The sequence below is a fragment of the Diadema antillarum genome, unplaced genomic scaffold (assembly GCF_040938485.1).
Source record: "Diadema antillarum isolate AM-2024a unplaced genomic scaffold, OU_Dant_1.0 seq00000235_RagTag, whole genome shotgun sequence".
NCBI classification, from domain to species: domain Eukaryota; kingdom Metazoa; phylum Echinodermata; class Echinoidea; order Diadematoida; family Diadematidae; genus Diadema; species Diadema antillarum.
In genome coordinates, this window is record NW_027271284.1 from 599,748 (window position 1) to 616,957 (window position 17,210).

The 17,210-nt window shown below is 40.7% G+C and overlaps 1 protein-coding gene across 1 annotated transcript in view; it reads right to left on the reverse strand.

Annotated features, from left to right (window-relative positions):
- Positions 1–15,715, reverse strand: part of LOC139729379 (carbohydrate sulfotransferase 15-like) — a 57,036-nt gene extending 41,321 nt beyond the window's left edge. The window contains exons 1-5 of the mRNA XM_071640306.1: positions 15,425–15,715; positions 14,369–14,609; positions 10,299–10,448; positions 6,122–6,275; positions 4,776–4,914 (exon numbers count right to left, since the gene is read on the reverse strand). Of these exons, the coding sequence (XP_071496407.1) occupies positions 4,776–4,914; positions 6,122–6,275; positions 10,299–10,448; positions 14,369–14,609; positions 15,425–15,715 (975 nt within the window). The remainder of the gene's footprint in view (positions 1–4,775; positions 4,915–6,121; positions 6,276–10,298; positions 10,449–14,368; positions 14,610–15,424) is intronic.
- Between the last annotated feature and the right edge of the window lie 1,495 nt (positions 15,716–17,210).

Genomic DNA, 17,210 nt, shown 5'->3' on the forward strand with positions numbered 1-17,210 from the left:
AGTGTGAAAACATACTACACTGCATCTCAAAGTATGTACATGTAGGCAAAACAAGTGTCACAAATAAGACAACTACATGTATTGTATATCATGAAAGCAAATGCATGTACAATCACTTAGCATACAATATGGCAGCAAAATAAAACCATGAATAATGGACACTGGCAAGAATATTAAAAAAAATACCAAAGGCAATACTGTATAATCCAAGATTTCACTTGCACTTGTTCGCTTCAAGCACAATTCAAAATGAAATCCTTATGAGTGTGAAAACATACTATATGGTATAGTACGAAATGTTAACGTGGCAACAATATGTAGGCAAGACAAGTCTCGCAAATACATGTATGACAAATATTGCATATTGCGAAAGCAATGTCCTGGGGTTACTTTAATACTAGAGTACACAGTCAGTCTAGACAATCTAGTATCTAAACGACCATAGTGTTGTCACTGACACTGACACTGGCCCACCACTGGTACTGTGACTCTAACTACCTAGACAAGAATAAATCTACGTGTAAAGTTTACACCTAAGCTCAAATTTACATAAATTTACACTTTTTTCATGTACAAAGCTGTTTGCCCCAACTCACAACGTACAGAGTGTAATATAGCCCCAGGGCCTAAATTAGGCCTAGATCTAATTGATCTTTTTTATTTTGCATAGTAGTTGGTGGTAAACAGATATGTCGACGGCAAACACAAAATCCAGTGTCTGGGACTACCTTTGCTACTGCGCTCACAAGAAAGCCAACATACGACCGATCCGCCTAATTGTACCGTTACTTGGGGAATTACTACTTCTTATTCTCATCATGGCTTGGTGTCAAACTTACCTGTTTCCAAATCCTTTTTTTCAAGTGATTTGTGCAGTTTACAGCCGCACAATATGGCATTTTAATGCCTCGCTCAAGGTCTCGGAACGTCAGAAAAACACGGTACAACATGCAGTCACTGTATGTGGATAGCGTCTGCTGGGATTTGCACGCAAAAAAGTTCCGCTAAGCAAAATGGCGGACGTCACGTGACAATGAGTCGAGCGACGGCGACAAAACGGGTGGCGAGTGATTCTTCTATGTGTAAGAGTTCTGTGGTCTAAGCTACGCTGGGCATGAGCCAGCGCGCAACTGGGTCACTTCTGCCGCAGTTAATTGGCAGCAGAGCATAAACTGCAACTGTCAGAAGCTGCTCATCCAGAAAATTTGTCACCCGCTGTAATAGGATACACACGTGTGTTTGACAAATTACGGAGAATCATGGACATAGTGCCAATTGCAGAGATAACAAAATAGAGACCACAGTTGGCATTAAGAATGCTAGAAATACATCAATTAAAACCATGGACGTCCACGGTTGTTGTGTGTCCATGGTTGGAAGATGTGTATTCTGGTCAATGTCCATGGTTGACGGCATGTACAAACCCACACGCACACACACACACACACACACACACACACACACAACTACCACCATCACCATCGCGCACAAGATGGGTAAACAGAACGACAAAGAGACTGACAGATCAACAGACCATCGGTTTCAAATCTAAGAATGGTCTGAGGCAGTCAATTTATCAATGAATTCATCTGTGTCTCTCACACACCAATATCCTCCTTTCCCTCCCGATTTAGAAGGCCTGATTTTTTTTTCTGCACATCTGTATCTGACTGGAACCCCTCCCCCCCCCCCCCCATGATACAATAACACTATGTAAGTATAACTTTTTGTATCACTAATCACAGCAATTCAGTCCCATATTCGCAACGCTGTATCTAATTCTTTAAAATTTGCGCCTCTTTCACCAATGCACAACGACTATCATATCATATCATATCATACCACGCAGTTGAAAAGAAAATGAAAACGGAGTCGTCCGGAGGATTGTTCGTCGAGAAATATAGACTAGATTAAGTGTTTGAGATTTAGACCGGGAAGGTGCCAAGAGACCCTTCCTGTTTAGGCCTACCAAGCATGTACCTCCATTTGGATACTTATATTGTTGCTAAAAAGCTGACACTGATGAAAGTAATTGTGGACCCAATCCCTCTGATGACACGAATGACAACACGATGACTGTATACTAAATCTAAAGTCAGGTCAATGTTTATGTCAGGTTAATGTGTGTATGTGGCATACATACACACACTATAGCTTCTGACCACACAATATTGTTGAGAATCAATGATTATGGCACCAGCACCGTACTAGGGCTTTCTGTAGCTCAAGGCCCGGTCACACTGCCCAAAAGTCGCGTAAACGCATGAATCACGTAAGAAATTCGAGCCTTACGCGATACATGCGCGATTTGCGCATTAATTCATGAGTTTGTCTGACGTAGAACCTTCGTAGTTGTCCGCCGATGTGCGCCGCTTTACGCGATTCCAGGTTTTGAGCAGCTCAAAACTCGGCTTCGCGTAAAAGTTTGCGTAGTTTGCGTAGTTCTTACGCGAACAATGCGCTAAATATTATGCGTGGAATATCAGTGATAATGTTGCCGCTATTGCGTTCATGCGCGAATCATGCGCAATTCATACGTAGTTCATTAGTTATAATGCGCAGATGATGTGTGGTTTTCCGTGGACCTCAGTCGTCTCGCACAACCACGAATTCGCCCTATTTGGGGCATTTGCGTGCCTATGCGCTGAAAGTGCGTGGTTTGTAAGTGATTTCTGCTTGATCTTTCTGTAGTTCTTGCGCATTTCATCGGTGATTTTCATCGCGTAAATCAGCGAAAATTCTCGACGGACAAGCACGCACAACCAAATTTCTTGCGTGATTTATGCGTTTACGCGACTTTTGGGCAGTGTGACCGGGCCTTCAGTCGGTAGAGCACCGGTCTATAGCAATCCGGAGGTCTCAGGTTCGAATCCCGATGGAAACCCATTTTCTTTGCTCAAAGTTTTCACTATGTATCATAGGTTTCTGGTCAGTTTTCCCTTTGTTTGTTTTCATTACAATCATTAGACGATACTCGATCCTCACCTATATATGTAACAATGAAGAAAGTGACTAAGCTTTGTTGTTACACAAAGTTCGACTCTTCAGAACATTCGTCGGTCAGCCAGAAAGGGAATGCGAACGGCCGAAAAACAGAAACAACTAGATTTTTGTGGTTGTCGTTATGTGGAGCTGGCAACAGCGTTCTTGGAGACATTATGAAAGCATCGTTGACGAGTTAAGTGGAAAATCGAGGCAGCGTGCACGGATTGCATGATATCTCCCCCTCAGTCCACACGATCAGCAGAGTGATTTGCCCGTAAGCGATGATTACGGGCAGTTAGCCACGAAGCCTACACTCGCCACGATCTCCGGTACAACGACCTTCAGCGAGAAGAACGAGGCAGGGAGAGCTGGGGTGGGGCGGGGTGGGGGCGGGGGCGAAAAGAAGAAGAGATGATTGAGCTTACGCGCTGTTGTGATGATCGGCGTGCCTTAATATTGCAATCAAGGGAACCGTCGCTCGTTTCGGATCAACAGGTGCTGCCATTTATGATTGTAATGGATCGCATCATGCCCTCGGATCTTTTCTTCTTTTTTTGTGGGAAAATAGGGCGCGATATGAGGAAAAGCTAGGTTTATAGAACAGCTGCATGTGTGTGTGTGTGTGTGTGTGTGTGTGTGAATGAAAGGGGAAAGACAGAGAACGAAAGAGTGAAAAACAAATTGGAATGAAGGACAGATAAAGAGAGTAAATTAACTACAAGAGAAGACAGAGTTAGAAGAGCACAGCCGCAGTGAAAACAAAGAGTGGCTTAATTTCACTAAGTCCCAAAGCAATGTCTGACTAAAGGTGCATGGAAAATAAAAACGATGACTGTTTTTTTCTTTTCATGTCGCTGTATATAACCCACCATGGTTGCCTCTGGGCATTTCACATACACTAGCCGCTTCATCATGGGATCAAAACATCTCTTGCTTACTCGGTAAACTTTGTAATGCCCGCGAAAGAGAAAAAAAATAGTAAAAACGGGTTTAATGAGTGCAGACATGAGGAGTATGTATATCCTGGAGGTAAGACGATTCGTCTCACTCTCTGGTATAACTTTTCAGTTACTGAGCTTTACACTACATATAATCAGGGAGGTAAAATTTCGTCTCATCTCCCCGATATAATAGAGTAGTGCAAAATACTGGTAATTTTATGACAAAAAAAAAACACCATCGGATTTTGTTCAAATTTCTCTGACAGTTTTATTGCATGTTTTTTCGAGGGGGGAGGGGTACACGTGTATTCGCTTGCACGACAGAAACGCAAATGATCCAACTCTGATGTTAAGTGCCTCTTGTCGGATCCATTCATCAGTTATCAATGAAAACGATCCTACAAACCATCGGATTTTGTTTGAGTTTATTCTGCTAGTTTTCTTGCAATGTTGTTGTTTTTGTTATATGGTTGTTGGGTTTTTTTAAGGGGGTTGGGGAGGAGGGGATATATGTGTTTGCGCCACGGCGACAGAAACGCAAAGGATCCAAATGTGATGTAAAGTGCTTCATGTCGGGTCCGTTCAGCAGTCAGTTTCTTGTGATACACTATATACAGTACTTTCGTTCTCGTGCTGATTGACGCATCTTTTGCGCTGACGCGCCTGTCGCACACACGCGGATGCATTGTACATAGCTGCTTCGCTCTGCTCTTCATGAATAAGTGAACAAGAGCCAAGAGCTATGAATTGGATATTCAAATGTACTTTTGTGGAAATCTTTATTTCAATATATCGATTTAAATTGATTAAATTGATCAAGCCCCAACAAAAGAAATAAATTTTACTCACGCAACCGAATGAATATGCGCAGTATCTCTCGCTGTGTTGCAGGAGACAGGCGTTGAAGCACGCGATGGAGTCCATGACAAAGGCGTGTAGGCCGTCCTCGCCTTCCCACGGATGTGTGTAATAGTACCAGGAACGAGCTCTACCGAACAGGATAGGAAAAGGAGGGGTTTTGTGTGTGTGTGGGGGGGGGGGGGGAGGGAGAAAACAAAATACTAGTATTCAATATCAAGTAGTTACAATAAAAAGCCCCATCGGCAATGAATGCATTTACATATGCATGTATATCTAATGGTGATTTCAAACCCTGAATTAACACAGGGGAAACATCATTTAAAACAAAACAGGTGACTTGTAGCTGAACAACATTTCATATATATATATATATATATATATATATATATATATAATCAGTGTAACACTACAAGCCAGAGATAGGTGTCATGCATGATTAGCACGAAACATTTACATTAACATCTAGATTGCGCGTTATTCAAACATTCATCAACCTGAAAGCGAAGAGCTATACCAGTACAGACAACATCATTGTCGATATAGCACGTTCACATGCTGCGTTAAGTTAAGTTGCTTACGAAGTGTCGCCATGGAAGGGTCTTCTGCACATGATAATTACACTATTTCTCGCTCTCATCGCAGAGGAAATTGTTGGTAGATAATGCTAGCTTGGGTGTCGTCAACAGCAGTACATAAAACATATGCTTTAAAAGAAGAGAACATTGCATCAAGATTGCTGCAATCAAATTCATTTGAGATCATTATTGAGAACAAGATCGTTTTGTTCATAAGGAAATACCAACGTCTAATTTTCCAAAACAATCAAAAAAGCTTTGAACATGTTTTGTATTGAAAATTAAAAATGATATTAAGAAAAAACAAGTACACTTTGTTTGACTCAGGAATACTGTATTTGGAGATGAAATGCTTTCTGGGAGTGGTAATTTGGTAGATATTGGACACCTGGAATTTGATAGAATATGGAAGTTTGAGAGAAAAATGAAATAATCGGGATATGTAGGAAATATTGCATGAAACATTCCAAATTATTAATCTTGATATATCTGAATGTCTGAATGGAGCTTTTCAAACCAGATTTACAACCGGACAGTTTTTTTTAATCCATCCTGCCTGTTATAACACTCTACACCGTATGTCGTCCGGACGTTGTCGCGGTAACTTTTGTCAAATTCTACGCTATAAGGCCGCCTTAGGCCATTTACCCCGACATTACCGCGACTATATCCTGACAACGCATCTCTTGAGACTGAACACAGCGACACAGAAGCAAATTGAAAATGAAGAAGGTGAAACGGCTCTGTTTCAGAATGTACCTTTCCGTCGGATTTCTCAACATGACGATGATCTTAGCACTGGGCTGGATGGCGTGAAGCAGGTCGGCATTGGTGTACGGTGGACCCGGAGCTGCCGGCTCGGACACCGCCCAGTCGTTCCCAATGGCGTACGATGTGCTGACCGAACCGTCGCCTACATAAAGAGGAATGAAGTATGTACTAACGATGGGCACTACCATCAAAGTTTGCTCAAATGATACGATCAATTTTTTTTTAATGAATTCATTACACTATTATTGTTTGTTTGTTTTATACAATAGTCTGGCGATGAAGTGAACGTTTGATGTTTTGTCAAAATGAGTTCTCTTTTGCCAGACCTATCCGCATAATAATTTACAGTACAGTGTACCGTGAATGTTGTTTGTTTGTTGTTGTTTCAGTGTTCCGATATGGGACGGACGTTTCAAAAATGAGCTAAAACACGTGCAAGCTTTTGACTACTCCTGAATATTTGTAATAGCAAATTGTATGTCGTTGTTCGTTTTTAGAACCCCTATGATGCATTTACCATGTTAGCCCTCATGTCGACCAACTTACACAATAAAAAGGAAAGTGTGTTGGTGCCTATTGATCTGTCCTTACATTTCCCCGCACCATCAGAGAAAGGGAAGATCTGCTGTTCCCTTAATAGCATGCTCTTAATGACGTCTTGACAAATTCAACCAGTCAACTTTTGAGCGATGTTGAAAATGATACTGTCAATTAACTTGGTGCTTTTCTTTCGTCTGGGCCATCAATATCAGAAACATATAAATGTCTTGGACCAGCGTTCGTGATCCCTCTGCTCTGAGGTTGTGCACGCAGATCGTCTGCAAACAAACACGACACTTCGCAAAATAATCTTGCCCTCATAGCCATTCCCGAGCAAAGCGATGCGGAGTGATAATGCAGTTATAGGGGCAAGGAGTTATTTGCCTTCCGCCGAATGTTTACATTCTTTCCAATATTGATGACAAACCCGGGATAGACATATGATGTCGAAATCACGCCGCCAATTAAAATAAAAAGGGAAAGCAATGCGAGACAAAAATGCGAGATTCCTCGACGTAAAACCAAAAACAAAAAATGTCGTTCCCATGGTAACAAATCGTTGTCTCTCATCGATCCTAGCAATCTCCTCTGTCTGTCACGAGTCACGATGGGGCAAAACACACACACACAAAAATAAACAAAACTTCCGTCAAAAGATAGCTTGATTAGCAGAACCCAACTGCTACAATATTTCTCACCCTCATCCATTCCATTCCGCCCACCCCCCCCCCCCTCTTTCTCTCTCCTTTGCTAGGAATGAGATCTAAGGAACAAAGTATGCCCTCAGGGTAAGCCGTGACAAGTACATTGTGCTGGACGTGTAACAGACTTTTCTGGGAGGAGGGGTGGCTATCTACGATGCATTTTGTTTGTCCAGCGAATAATGAAACCCTAGATGAAGAATGTCACAAGTTACAATGGACTTATTTCTCCCGAGGTACAGTGATGTAGTTCGTTGCTGTACCAACCCTTGGGAAGGCACATGGCATGACGAAAGAATTGCTTTCTACAAGCTTTCATTACCAACGTAAATATTCTTTGCTTGTGCAAGTCAGAATTGAAATAATGCAACAGTGACAGGAGTAATACTGCAATGATTTCAAACGCCAAGCCGAAATTGGAGTGTAAATAAGAGGATTGTTGTGTAATGGTCTCTGACTTGCAATATATTCTGTTTTGGGTTTTTGTCGTTGGTTCTGTTACTTTTCTTTTTACACGACTCCCAGATCGTGTGCTGCCTCAGCTACTTTCCTTCTTCATGCTTCTTAGTTTCATGTGTTTCAATAATGTCCATTCCACAAAAGTGCTGGTCTATTATCTGAAACGATTTATCACTAGTCATACGATATCCTCCATGTGTTGACTCCACATCTCCCACCCCCTCTCTCTCTTTTATGTGAAAACCTATATATAAGAAAGACCCACGTCCATATAGAGAGAATTTTGTGAAAGTTAAAACATGAATAGATAACGACCTAATATTTTATTTTGTTTCGGTTATGCCAATGTTACGTATATTCAAAGAAATTGATATGCAAAACAGTCCTTTTTATGGTTATCTACATTGTATATCTGCGCTACTTTGCGAGGGGTTTCCAAATATGACATCCAAATTTGGACCACGAGAAATCTTTGGCTAACGTTGCAAGACTAGTAAGACCAAAATTCCTATTGACATAAAACTTGGTAATCGATGAGAAGAAAGAGAGAGAGGGGAGGGGTGGGAAAATTTCGTAGCCAATTTCTTGTGACTTGTGATTGTCCTCTCGAAATGCCGAGGTGGTGTCAAGTCAGGAACGACACACGTCTTGACTATTCTGTGCGCGGGGATGAAATCGGTTGACCGTCCGACCCTCTTGACGAGTGGCCGTTTTGACGGGACGTACTTCACCGATGATTCTCCGCTTGGAAAGCTGCCATCGAAACGCGAGAATTTCGTTAAGACTGTAGTAACGATCACTGCGAAGCTTCATTTGAACGCCGCAGGCAGGCTATGAACGTTAAGCGCTGCTCACACAGAGAGTTACCGTGAGAGCCTGATACTTAGTACAGTATCCCGACAAAGTCTTTCTTCTTTCTTTTTTTCCTCTCTCTCTCTCCCTTAGAAAACCGATTCACTTACTTCCGGTTTCCTCTACATCAGCTGTTGATGTGAATTAAGTCTCAGTACGGTGGAAAGGCATACATGGCTATTGTACACTGTATATGTCAATATCAACAGCTACTAGCACTATCTGTCCTGACGATTTAGCGACTATAGTTGCATACGCTCTCCTACTTACATGCTCTCTGCATAATTCCACCGCGATCATACAAAACCTGTTTCACTCAGGCGCACAAATTGAAATTCCAGGGGAAAAAAAATCAGGTTGAACAAAGTAAAGAACTGCCCCCCCCCCCCCATTTTCCAGTAGTATTGATTGAGTTCTTGGTTATTTGCCTCCATGTGAATGCAGTCGCCAACTTTGTTACAAAATAATGTTTGCCGCGCCGTTCCCACGTCACTTGTGGTCTTTCTCCATCAGTTTTTTCGGGGTTTTTTCCCATTTCTCGCTGTTGAAGTGAAAATAGCGCTTTCATAGACAGTAGTGAGATAGAAATCTGAGGAAGGAGGTGTAATAAAACAACAACAAAACAAATCAAAACCTAAAGTTACTAGGCGGGAATGATACAACATGGAGATGTCTTCTCTGTTCAGCCGTGAGGAATACGAAACACAGAGGGCGCCTTCTTTCTTCGACGTCACAGAATCTATCCCCTCCACTCGTCTCTAGAGATCACTGACCCCCCTCTAATGTGTGGTGACTTCAGTAATGTGGCAGCTCACGCGCATGTAGCTCGAAGACTTTGGTTGAGAGAGGCAATTATTGATATTAATTCTCCTCGTGGCTCAACAGTTCGGGGTGCTGTTGAACTCCCCGGTGATCCGTTAATTGAACACATCCAAATTTACGACAAAACACTCCTTTACCCCCGATTAATCTGTGACGCGCGACTGATTTTTGAAATTGAGCGCCAGGAATGTGCGTACACATGGGTCACATAAATTCCATGTGGGATTTCCATATGTGGGATCTCATAACAAAATCTAAGATATTCCTCCAAACTGATTATTGCGCATACTGGCTTTTGTGGATTAATTACATGAAGTCATCGAGAGGGGTGATCAAATCATCAACATCGGCGGCATTGGCGTCTAACAATTATAACATTTACAGAAAGTTATCGTATTCATTCACTGAGAACTGGCAGAACCGGAGCAGGGCAAAAAGGTTATATAGGGCTGAAGAGCTAGATTTGAGCAAATATTGTGTCCTTAACAGTAACAAAGTTAACAAACTTACCAGTTAAAGGCAAGGCAAATGTGAATATGCGATGGTGATTGATTACAGTTGCGCAACAAGCTACGCCATTCTATCTTTAAGAATGATTAAAAATTGACTTCAAATAATTTGAATTTGAAAAGCAAAAACATGAGTGAGCACATATTCACTTCTAACAGCTAAATCATAGATAGCTTCGTATACTATAGTAGTCCGAACTTCGGTAAGCATGTTATCTTCTGAAGATATGGAGCAATAATAAATGAAATTTACAAAGATGGGCGGACAGAAAGAGCGCTCACCAAATATTTTCGGATAAATCTTGTCCCCATTCGACGTGACCTCGGCGGCGGTGTCTTTGATGAATGGCACAGCGAATTTCTTGAACCAGTTTAGATACCAATCGATCGAGCTGTCATCTCCGCTGCCAGTCATCTCTCGCACTTGGAGCACTGCGTGAGAAGGGGATAACCATGATGAGTGAGCTAATGATAATGATGATATTCATGGCGATGATTACTAGTATATTCAGATTGATAGCAGTTAGTGATGACAATGACAATGATGGTGATGGCTATAGCCCCTTTTGTATTCATATTGATAGACAGTAACAACGATAATTATGGTGATGATGACGATTACACAGTTAGTGATGAGAGCAATAATCATGATTATGATGACGATGATTTTATTCATTTTGATAACAGCTACTGATGTTAACAATGATTATGATGATGATTACGATGAAAATGTATTCATTTTGAAAGCAGTCAGTAATGACAACGATAATTACGATGATGACGATTATTGTATTCATATTGATACCAGTTTGTGATGACAATGATAATGATTATGATGGCAATATATGCTTTCATGTTAGTACGTTTTGGTGATTACAATGATAATGATGATGGCAATAATTGTATTCATAGGTCCTACTGATAACAATTAGTGGTGGCAATGATAATAGTGATAATGGCGATGTTTCTATTCATATTGATAACAGTTGGTGATTACAGAACAGTTACGATGATCACGGTGATATTTCTATTAACATTGATAACAGGCGGTGATTACAATGATGATAATGATAATCATAATGACGATAATAGTAGTCACACTGATGACAGTTTGAGATGGCATGATGATAATAGTGATGATGGAGATGCTTGTATTCATTTTGAGAACAGTTGACGATGACAATGAAAAATTAAATCATTACTTTCAATATCAGTGATGATAATAGCAACAAATCGGTGTTCTAATGAAGAGAGTGATGGTAATGAGAACAAAAATGTTACGATGTCACTAAAAAGAATATGCAAAACAATCATGATGAAATAATTCTCATTTTCACCAAACTACTTCATACCAAATATTTCAATACGCGCAAAATGGTATTGAATATAAACGTAACATACTGTGATGTACCAATATTGGGGTGTTGTTCGTTATTCCGAATGTTCGTTATTCCGAAGGTTCGTAAATCCGACAATAAAATAGGGTCGCTATTCCGAAGGCTCGTTTATGCGAAAATGAAATAGGGTTCGTTATTCCGAAGGTTCGTTAATCCGAAAATGAAACAGGGTTCGTTATTCCGAAGGTTCGTTGATCCGAAATGATATAGGGTCCGTAACGAGCCTTCGGAATAAAGAGCTTTCTTTCATTTTCGGATTAACGAGCCTTCGGAATAACGAACCTTATTTCATTTTCGGATTAATGAACCTTCGGAATAACAAACCCCATCACATTTTCGGATTAACGAACCTTCGGATTAACGAGCTGTAACCCCAATATTGCACTCATGTGATGATGGTTAAAGGAAGATGATGTTGTCAATCATGATAATTATTATCATTACCATTATCAATATTATTGCGGAAATGGCAATAATGATGAAAACGCAAAAGTTTGCCAATAAAGCATACTGTCTACTAGCTTTTGCATAATATAGAAACCACGAAGATCATCTATTCATGTTACATAATAAACAAAACAAAACAATTACGTGATTAAAAAGCGCATATAACTTTCTAAAGTACTGTTCGTAAGGTAATCCAACTTTAGAGAGCTACTTTTTTCATAATTGTCAGCTTTGGAGAGCGCAATGATGGTTGTGAGGAAAGGGGAACTCTCTTTATATTGATACCTCATTATGTTTACAAATGTCATGCATGACTGAGCACATGAACTTTAGAGACAACAATCATTACAAATTGCACTTTTTCCGAGTTTGCGTGTTATCATGAAGGAACAACGCATGTCTCACTACATGGATGAGATTTGCCCATGAAAGTGGCCAAATAGGCCAGCCTGTACGAATGCAGGTTTGTGTTTAAGGTTTATCCTAACATTATGGTTCATAACCTCTAACATGGCCACCTGTCCGATAACTTCGTCACTCCAACAGAGGCGAGCCAACAGTCCATTTTTGTTCTGTTCATATTCAACACATAGCTCGCATCGACCAACCATGTCTTGAATATGAAAAGAGAAAGATAGATAATGGTTTAGCCTTTATGGGAAGGACCAAGTTATTGACAACATGGACAAGGTTAGAAGAAACACGAACCTGCAGTCGTGCAGACTAGCCTGATGATTTGACCACTTTCATTGACAGATCTCATCCATGCAGTGAGACATGCATTATTGTGAAGGAACAATTTTGTTCCTTCACAATAACACGCAAACTTGGAAAAAGTGCAATTTGTCATTATTGTCTTTAAAGTTCATGTGCTCAGTCATGCATGACATTTGTCAACATAATGAGGTATCAAAGGAAAGAAGCAGAATTCCCCTTTCTTTACAAGCATCATTGCGCTCTCCATATTTGACAATTACGAAAATAATAGCCCTCCAAAGTTGGATTGCCTTTTTTTTGATACGCTCTGTATTTCACAGGGGGCAAGGACTCTCGCGAGTATATTTCACGAAGTGCTCTTTAGAAGAGGCCTCATGAGTGCTGATGGGAGAATTGTGGGACTTCATTTCAGAGGCGAGGTCATGTGATTTGTGACGTCATTTAGAAGCCACGCATATAAGACGAGGAACTGGCGTTCTCATTTGGATCATTTTCATTATACTTTTCTAAGCATCTTGCTGAAAACTTGTCCGAATTCTCCTCTTTCATAATGTTATCAAAGTCACTTTGTTTGCTCCCGCTTTATTTGAAAGTTGAAGAAAATAAGAAAAAAAAATGAGGGCGGACAAAAAGGAATGCCAATATGTATATCAGGCATATTGACATTATAGGTATTCTTTTTTGTTTGATCTTATCCAGACTTTACTTTCTAAGGCGGGAACAGTTATAAAGCTTTGGTTGTTTATTTGACACTGTTTTCAATTCAGTTCGAAAAAACACGTAATTCTTTTCAGTGCCTTTTTTCTCTAAGAGGCAAAGGTTTATTTGAGTCGTGTACGATATTGACTTGTTTTCGACAAATTCATAAAATAGTTGCGCAAACACACTTATGTCAGATTGTTATAGACGTTGATCTGCATTCGGTTTATTCACTTTCTTCTGTTTATTATTAGTTTGTTCGCTGTGAGGCTTCTGACTGTTAAGCCGTAGGCACTGCTCTCCGCGGACGATGTCTAAACACTTCGCGTTGACAATTTAAGGAGGCGTGTGATTACACGTAATTGCTTTGAAACAACATCCAAACAGGGAGCTGAGAGTGTTGTCCAAACGTAACATTTTATTATCTGTCAAAGCAAGTCGCCTGAAAGCTGCTGTCAGATCCGTTCGTCAATGCCGGGCATCATGTCGGAACGTTCTATATTTCACCAGGGTCCCCATGCATGCAACAACTTTAATCATTCCAGCACGATGTGAACACGAGCGGGCACGCGTGACGGGGTCTGATTAATCGACGGAGCAACTGAGCTCACTTTGACCCAGATTTTGGGTTATGACATGTCGGGTTATTTGAACATCTCTCGACTGACTTTAAACCTGACTTATACAGCTATGACCGGGATATTTGTCCCTGCATGGTACAATTGTCATGATCAAATGGTATAAAAACGTGGAAGGGGATATTTCAGTCCCATACTTAACGCCCCCAAGGACTAAAAAAAAAAAGAGCATTTCAAAATAATACTCCTAAGCACTTCAGCGTGCAAAGAGAATAGGGACTATCCTCCTGAAATCACGTTACTGTCAACTGACCTAAGGAAGGCTATACTTCTCGTCAACAAAATAATTTTCCAGGTGTCTACACTTGCTTTCAAACCGATTAAATATTCCTATTGTTTTATGATCGACTTTATTCAAATCTCATCAAACCGTTGCGTTCCATTTCACGTTCTGATAAGCATGGCTTTTTTTCTAAGGGTCATGGGGTTGGGGTAAACTTCTGTCAACACGCACCTTCTGCGCCATGTGAGGCAAGCCCCGTCCATCCGGTCCGTCTCGGGCCCCACCATTGCGGCTCCTTCGGGACGCGAATCACATCCGGGTGAGAGTTGAGCTTGTTCCACAGGTCAGTGGTGCCACACTTGAACATCCCGATGAGGTAGAAGTACGGCAGACAGGCCAGTTCACCGTCTTCGCCCAGCCAGCACGGGTTGCGGTATTCGGGCAAGAACGTCCGCGGAACCTTCTTCCAAATCTTGGCAAAGGAAAAATATGACTTATCATTACTATTATTATCATTATTATTGTTGTTGTTGTTGTAATCATTGTTATTTTTCACTATTATTATTATCATTATGATTATGATTGTTATCATTATCATCATCATCACCATCACCATCATCATCATCATCATCATCATCATTGTTTCATCTTTGGTCGTATAAGTATGCTAGAAATCTGTGCAGGGTGGCGAAACGTCTCCTATACATTATTGTATTTGGGAATAAGGGCGTCTTTCATTTTGATCTTCAATGTTGGTGCGAATCTTTATAACATTCTTCCAAAAGCTGGAAATGTAATATCATATTTGTCATAATAGCTGGAAGGAGCACTATAATACGTGGCTCTGCCGTTTCTTGTGTGCGCATCCAATCCTTCACGTTTTCCTCGAAAGCAAACACAAACATAACACACTCAGACATTCATAAAATGATTATGTGCATGCAAGTGATATAATGATATATGAATGTCTGCGTATCACAGACACACCAACACACACACACACACACACACACACACACACACACACACACACACAGAGAGAGAGAGAGAGAGTAGACACCGTATCATCAAGTACGTATTAATTGGGTGGAGAGGCAAGAGGAGAAATGCAGAGAGACGCAGAGAGTTAAAAAATAGATCGTGGAGAGAGGTTCTTGCTCTCCCATTAAAGCCATAGTACGTTGTATTCCTCTACTCCAATCTCGGTTGGAAACTGATGCAACACCTTACTCATGTGGTTAGGCCATGGTAAACTCCACATTTGCTTACTCTGGTTTATAGACATACCTTAATTGCCTCTTCTCTCAGTTGCTTGTTCGTGATCGCGCTGGAATTCGCGGGAAGACCTTGGAAAGTTTCTTGGTCGATGACCCCGTCCTCCGTCCTTCCTTCTACAAATCCCGCCTTCGAGACGTTTCCATGGGATTCGAATCTCACGGTCTGGATGATAGGGTGTATGCCCACGTGGTTATTGGCTTGGGGCATCTTGTTTCGGGGTTCGAGGTCCGAGGTTTCATCAGGACGGCGAAGGAGGATGACATAGTACACGTAGCAGATGACGGCCGCTGCCAGGGGCATCAGAAGACACTGACAAGATCGTCTTCGCTATATCCCAGTAATAAAAATAAGGAATCATCCCATGCACATTCAGAATGAAGGGGGGGAGCAAGGAAATATATCGGTCATTGCTTACTGTTATTTCCTCTAAGTGATATCATTATGATATGTATTCATTATCATCTATCCCTATACGGCATATGAGGACTCTTCTACGCTGTCATGAAAGCTATGAAGAGGATCATAATGGTAATGATTTGTCAAGATATCAGACCTGAGGGGCATTTCATGAAGCGTTTTGGTCGGATATTTTTCTGACAGACTGTTACAAGCTACTGAAATCCTTGCATCTGATTGGCTGAGAGCAAATTTGTCCGACAACTTTGTCAGACAAAATGCTTCATGAAACGCCCCCCCCCCCCCCCATGTTTGTATGAATCTTGTGAGCCACGTCCTTTGTAGCATGATGAGTGAGAATGAACTTGAATTTAGTTTAAGATCACAGAGACGCATGCATGTCATGACATTGCCAACGTTCCGATGATATCAGTACACTTTGCAGTATACACATTCCACTGCCTTATGTTCCATGAAATGGCTTGCATCATTTTCACATGTCATTTCATTCATAACTTGCAATAAACTCTTGATTTACAGTATGTCCCAAAAAAAAATTACAACGGGACCCACCGCAATGATATCTTTAAAAATAGTGAATCAATCTAAATACAAATTCAGGGTATGAAACTATAACTCATTGCCCACATCTTACAGAAAACCTCATTCGATTTGCTTCATTGGTCAAAGAGAAATGAGGAATTTTGTAGAGGATGTCGGGAATCCCTTTTGTCCAAGTTCTATCTATTATTCACGTACTAGAGCATTGAATTGCTAAAATTGGAAAAATTAGACTCAATACATGCTTTACAACAATCTACATTTCTCTGTGACCGCTTAACCAAATTGAATGAGGTTTTCTGCAAAATAGAGCTAAGATGTTATATTCTAAGCCCCCGAAGTAGCACTTAGACAGGTCGATCATTTTGGATGTTATCAATCCGAAAATTTGATTGTAATTTTTGAGGGACATACTGCAGTATGTCCCACAAAAATTACAATCAGATTTTCGCATTGATAACATCCAATATGATTATCTTTTTTCAATGCTACTTCAGGGTCTTAAAACATAACATCTTAGCTCTATTTTGCTGAAATCCCCATTCGATTTGGTTAAGCGGTCACAGAGAAATGGGGATTGTAGTAAAGCACGTCATGAGTCTGATTCTTCTAAGTTTAGCACTTCGATGATTTTGTGTGTGAACAGTAGACAGAACTTGGACAAAAGAGATTCCCGACATCCTCTACAAAATTCCTCATTTCTCTTTGACCACTGAAGCAAATCGAATGGGGTTTTCTGTAAGATGTGGGCAATGAGTTATAGTTTCATACCCTGAATTTGTATTTAGATTGAGGCAATATTTTTAAAGATATCATTGCGGAGGGCCCCCGTTGTAAT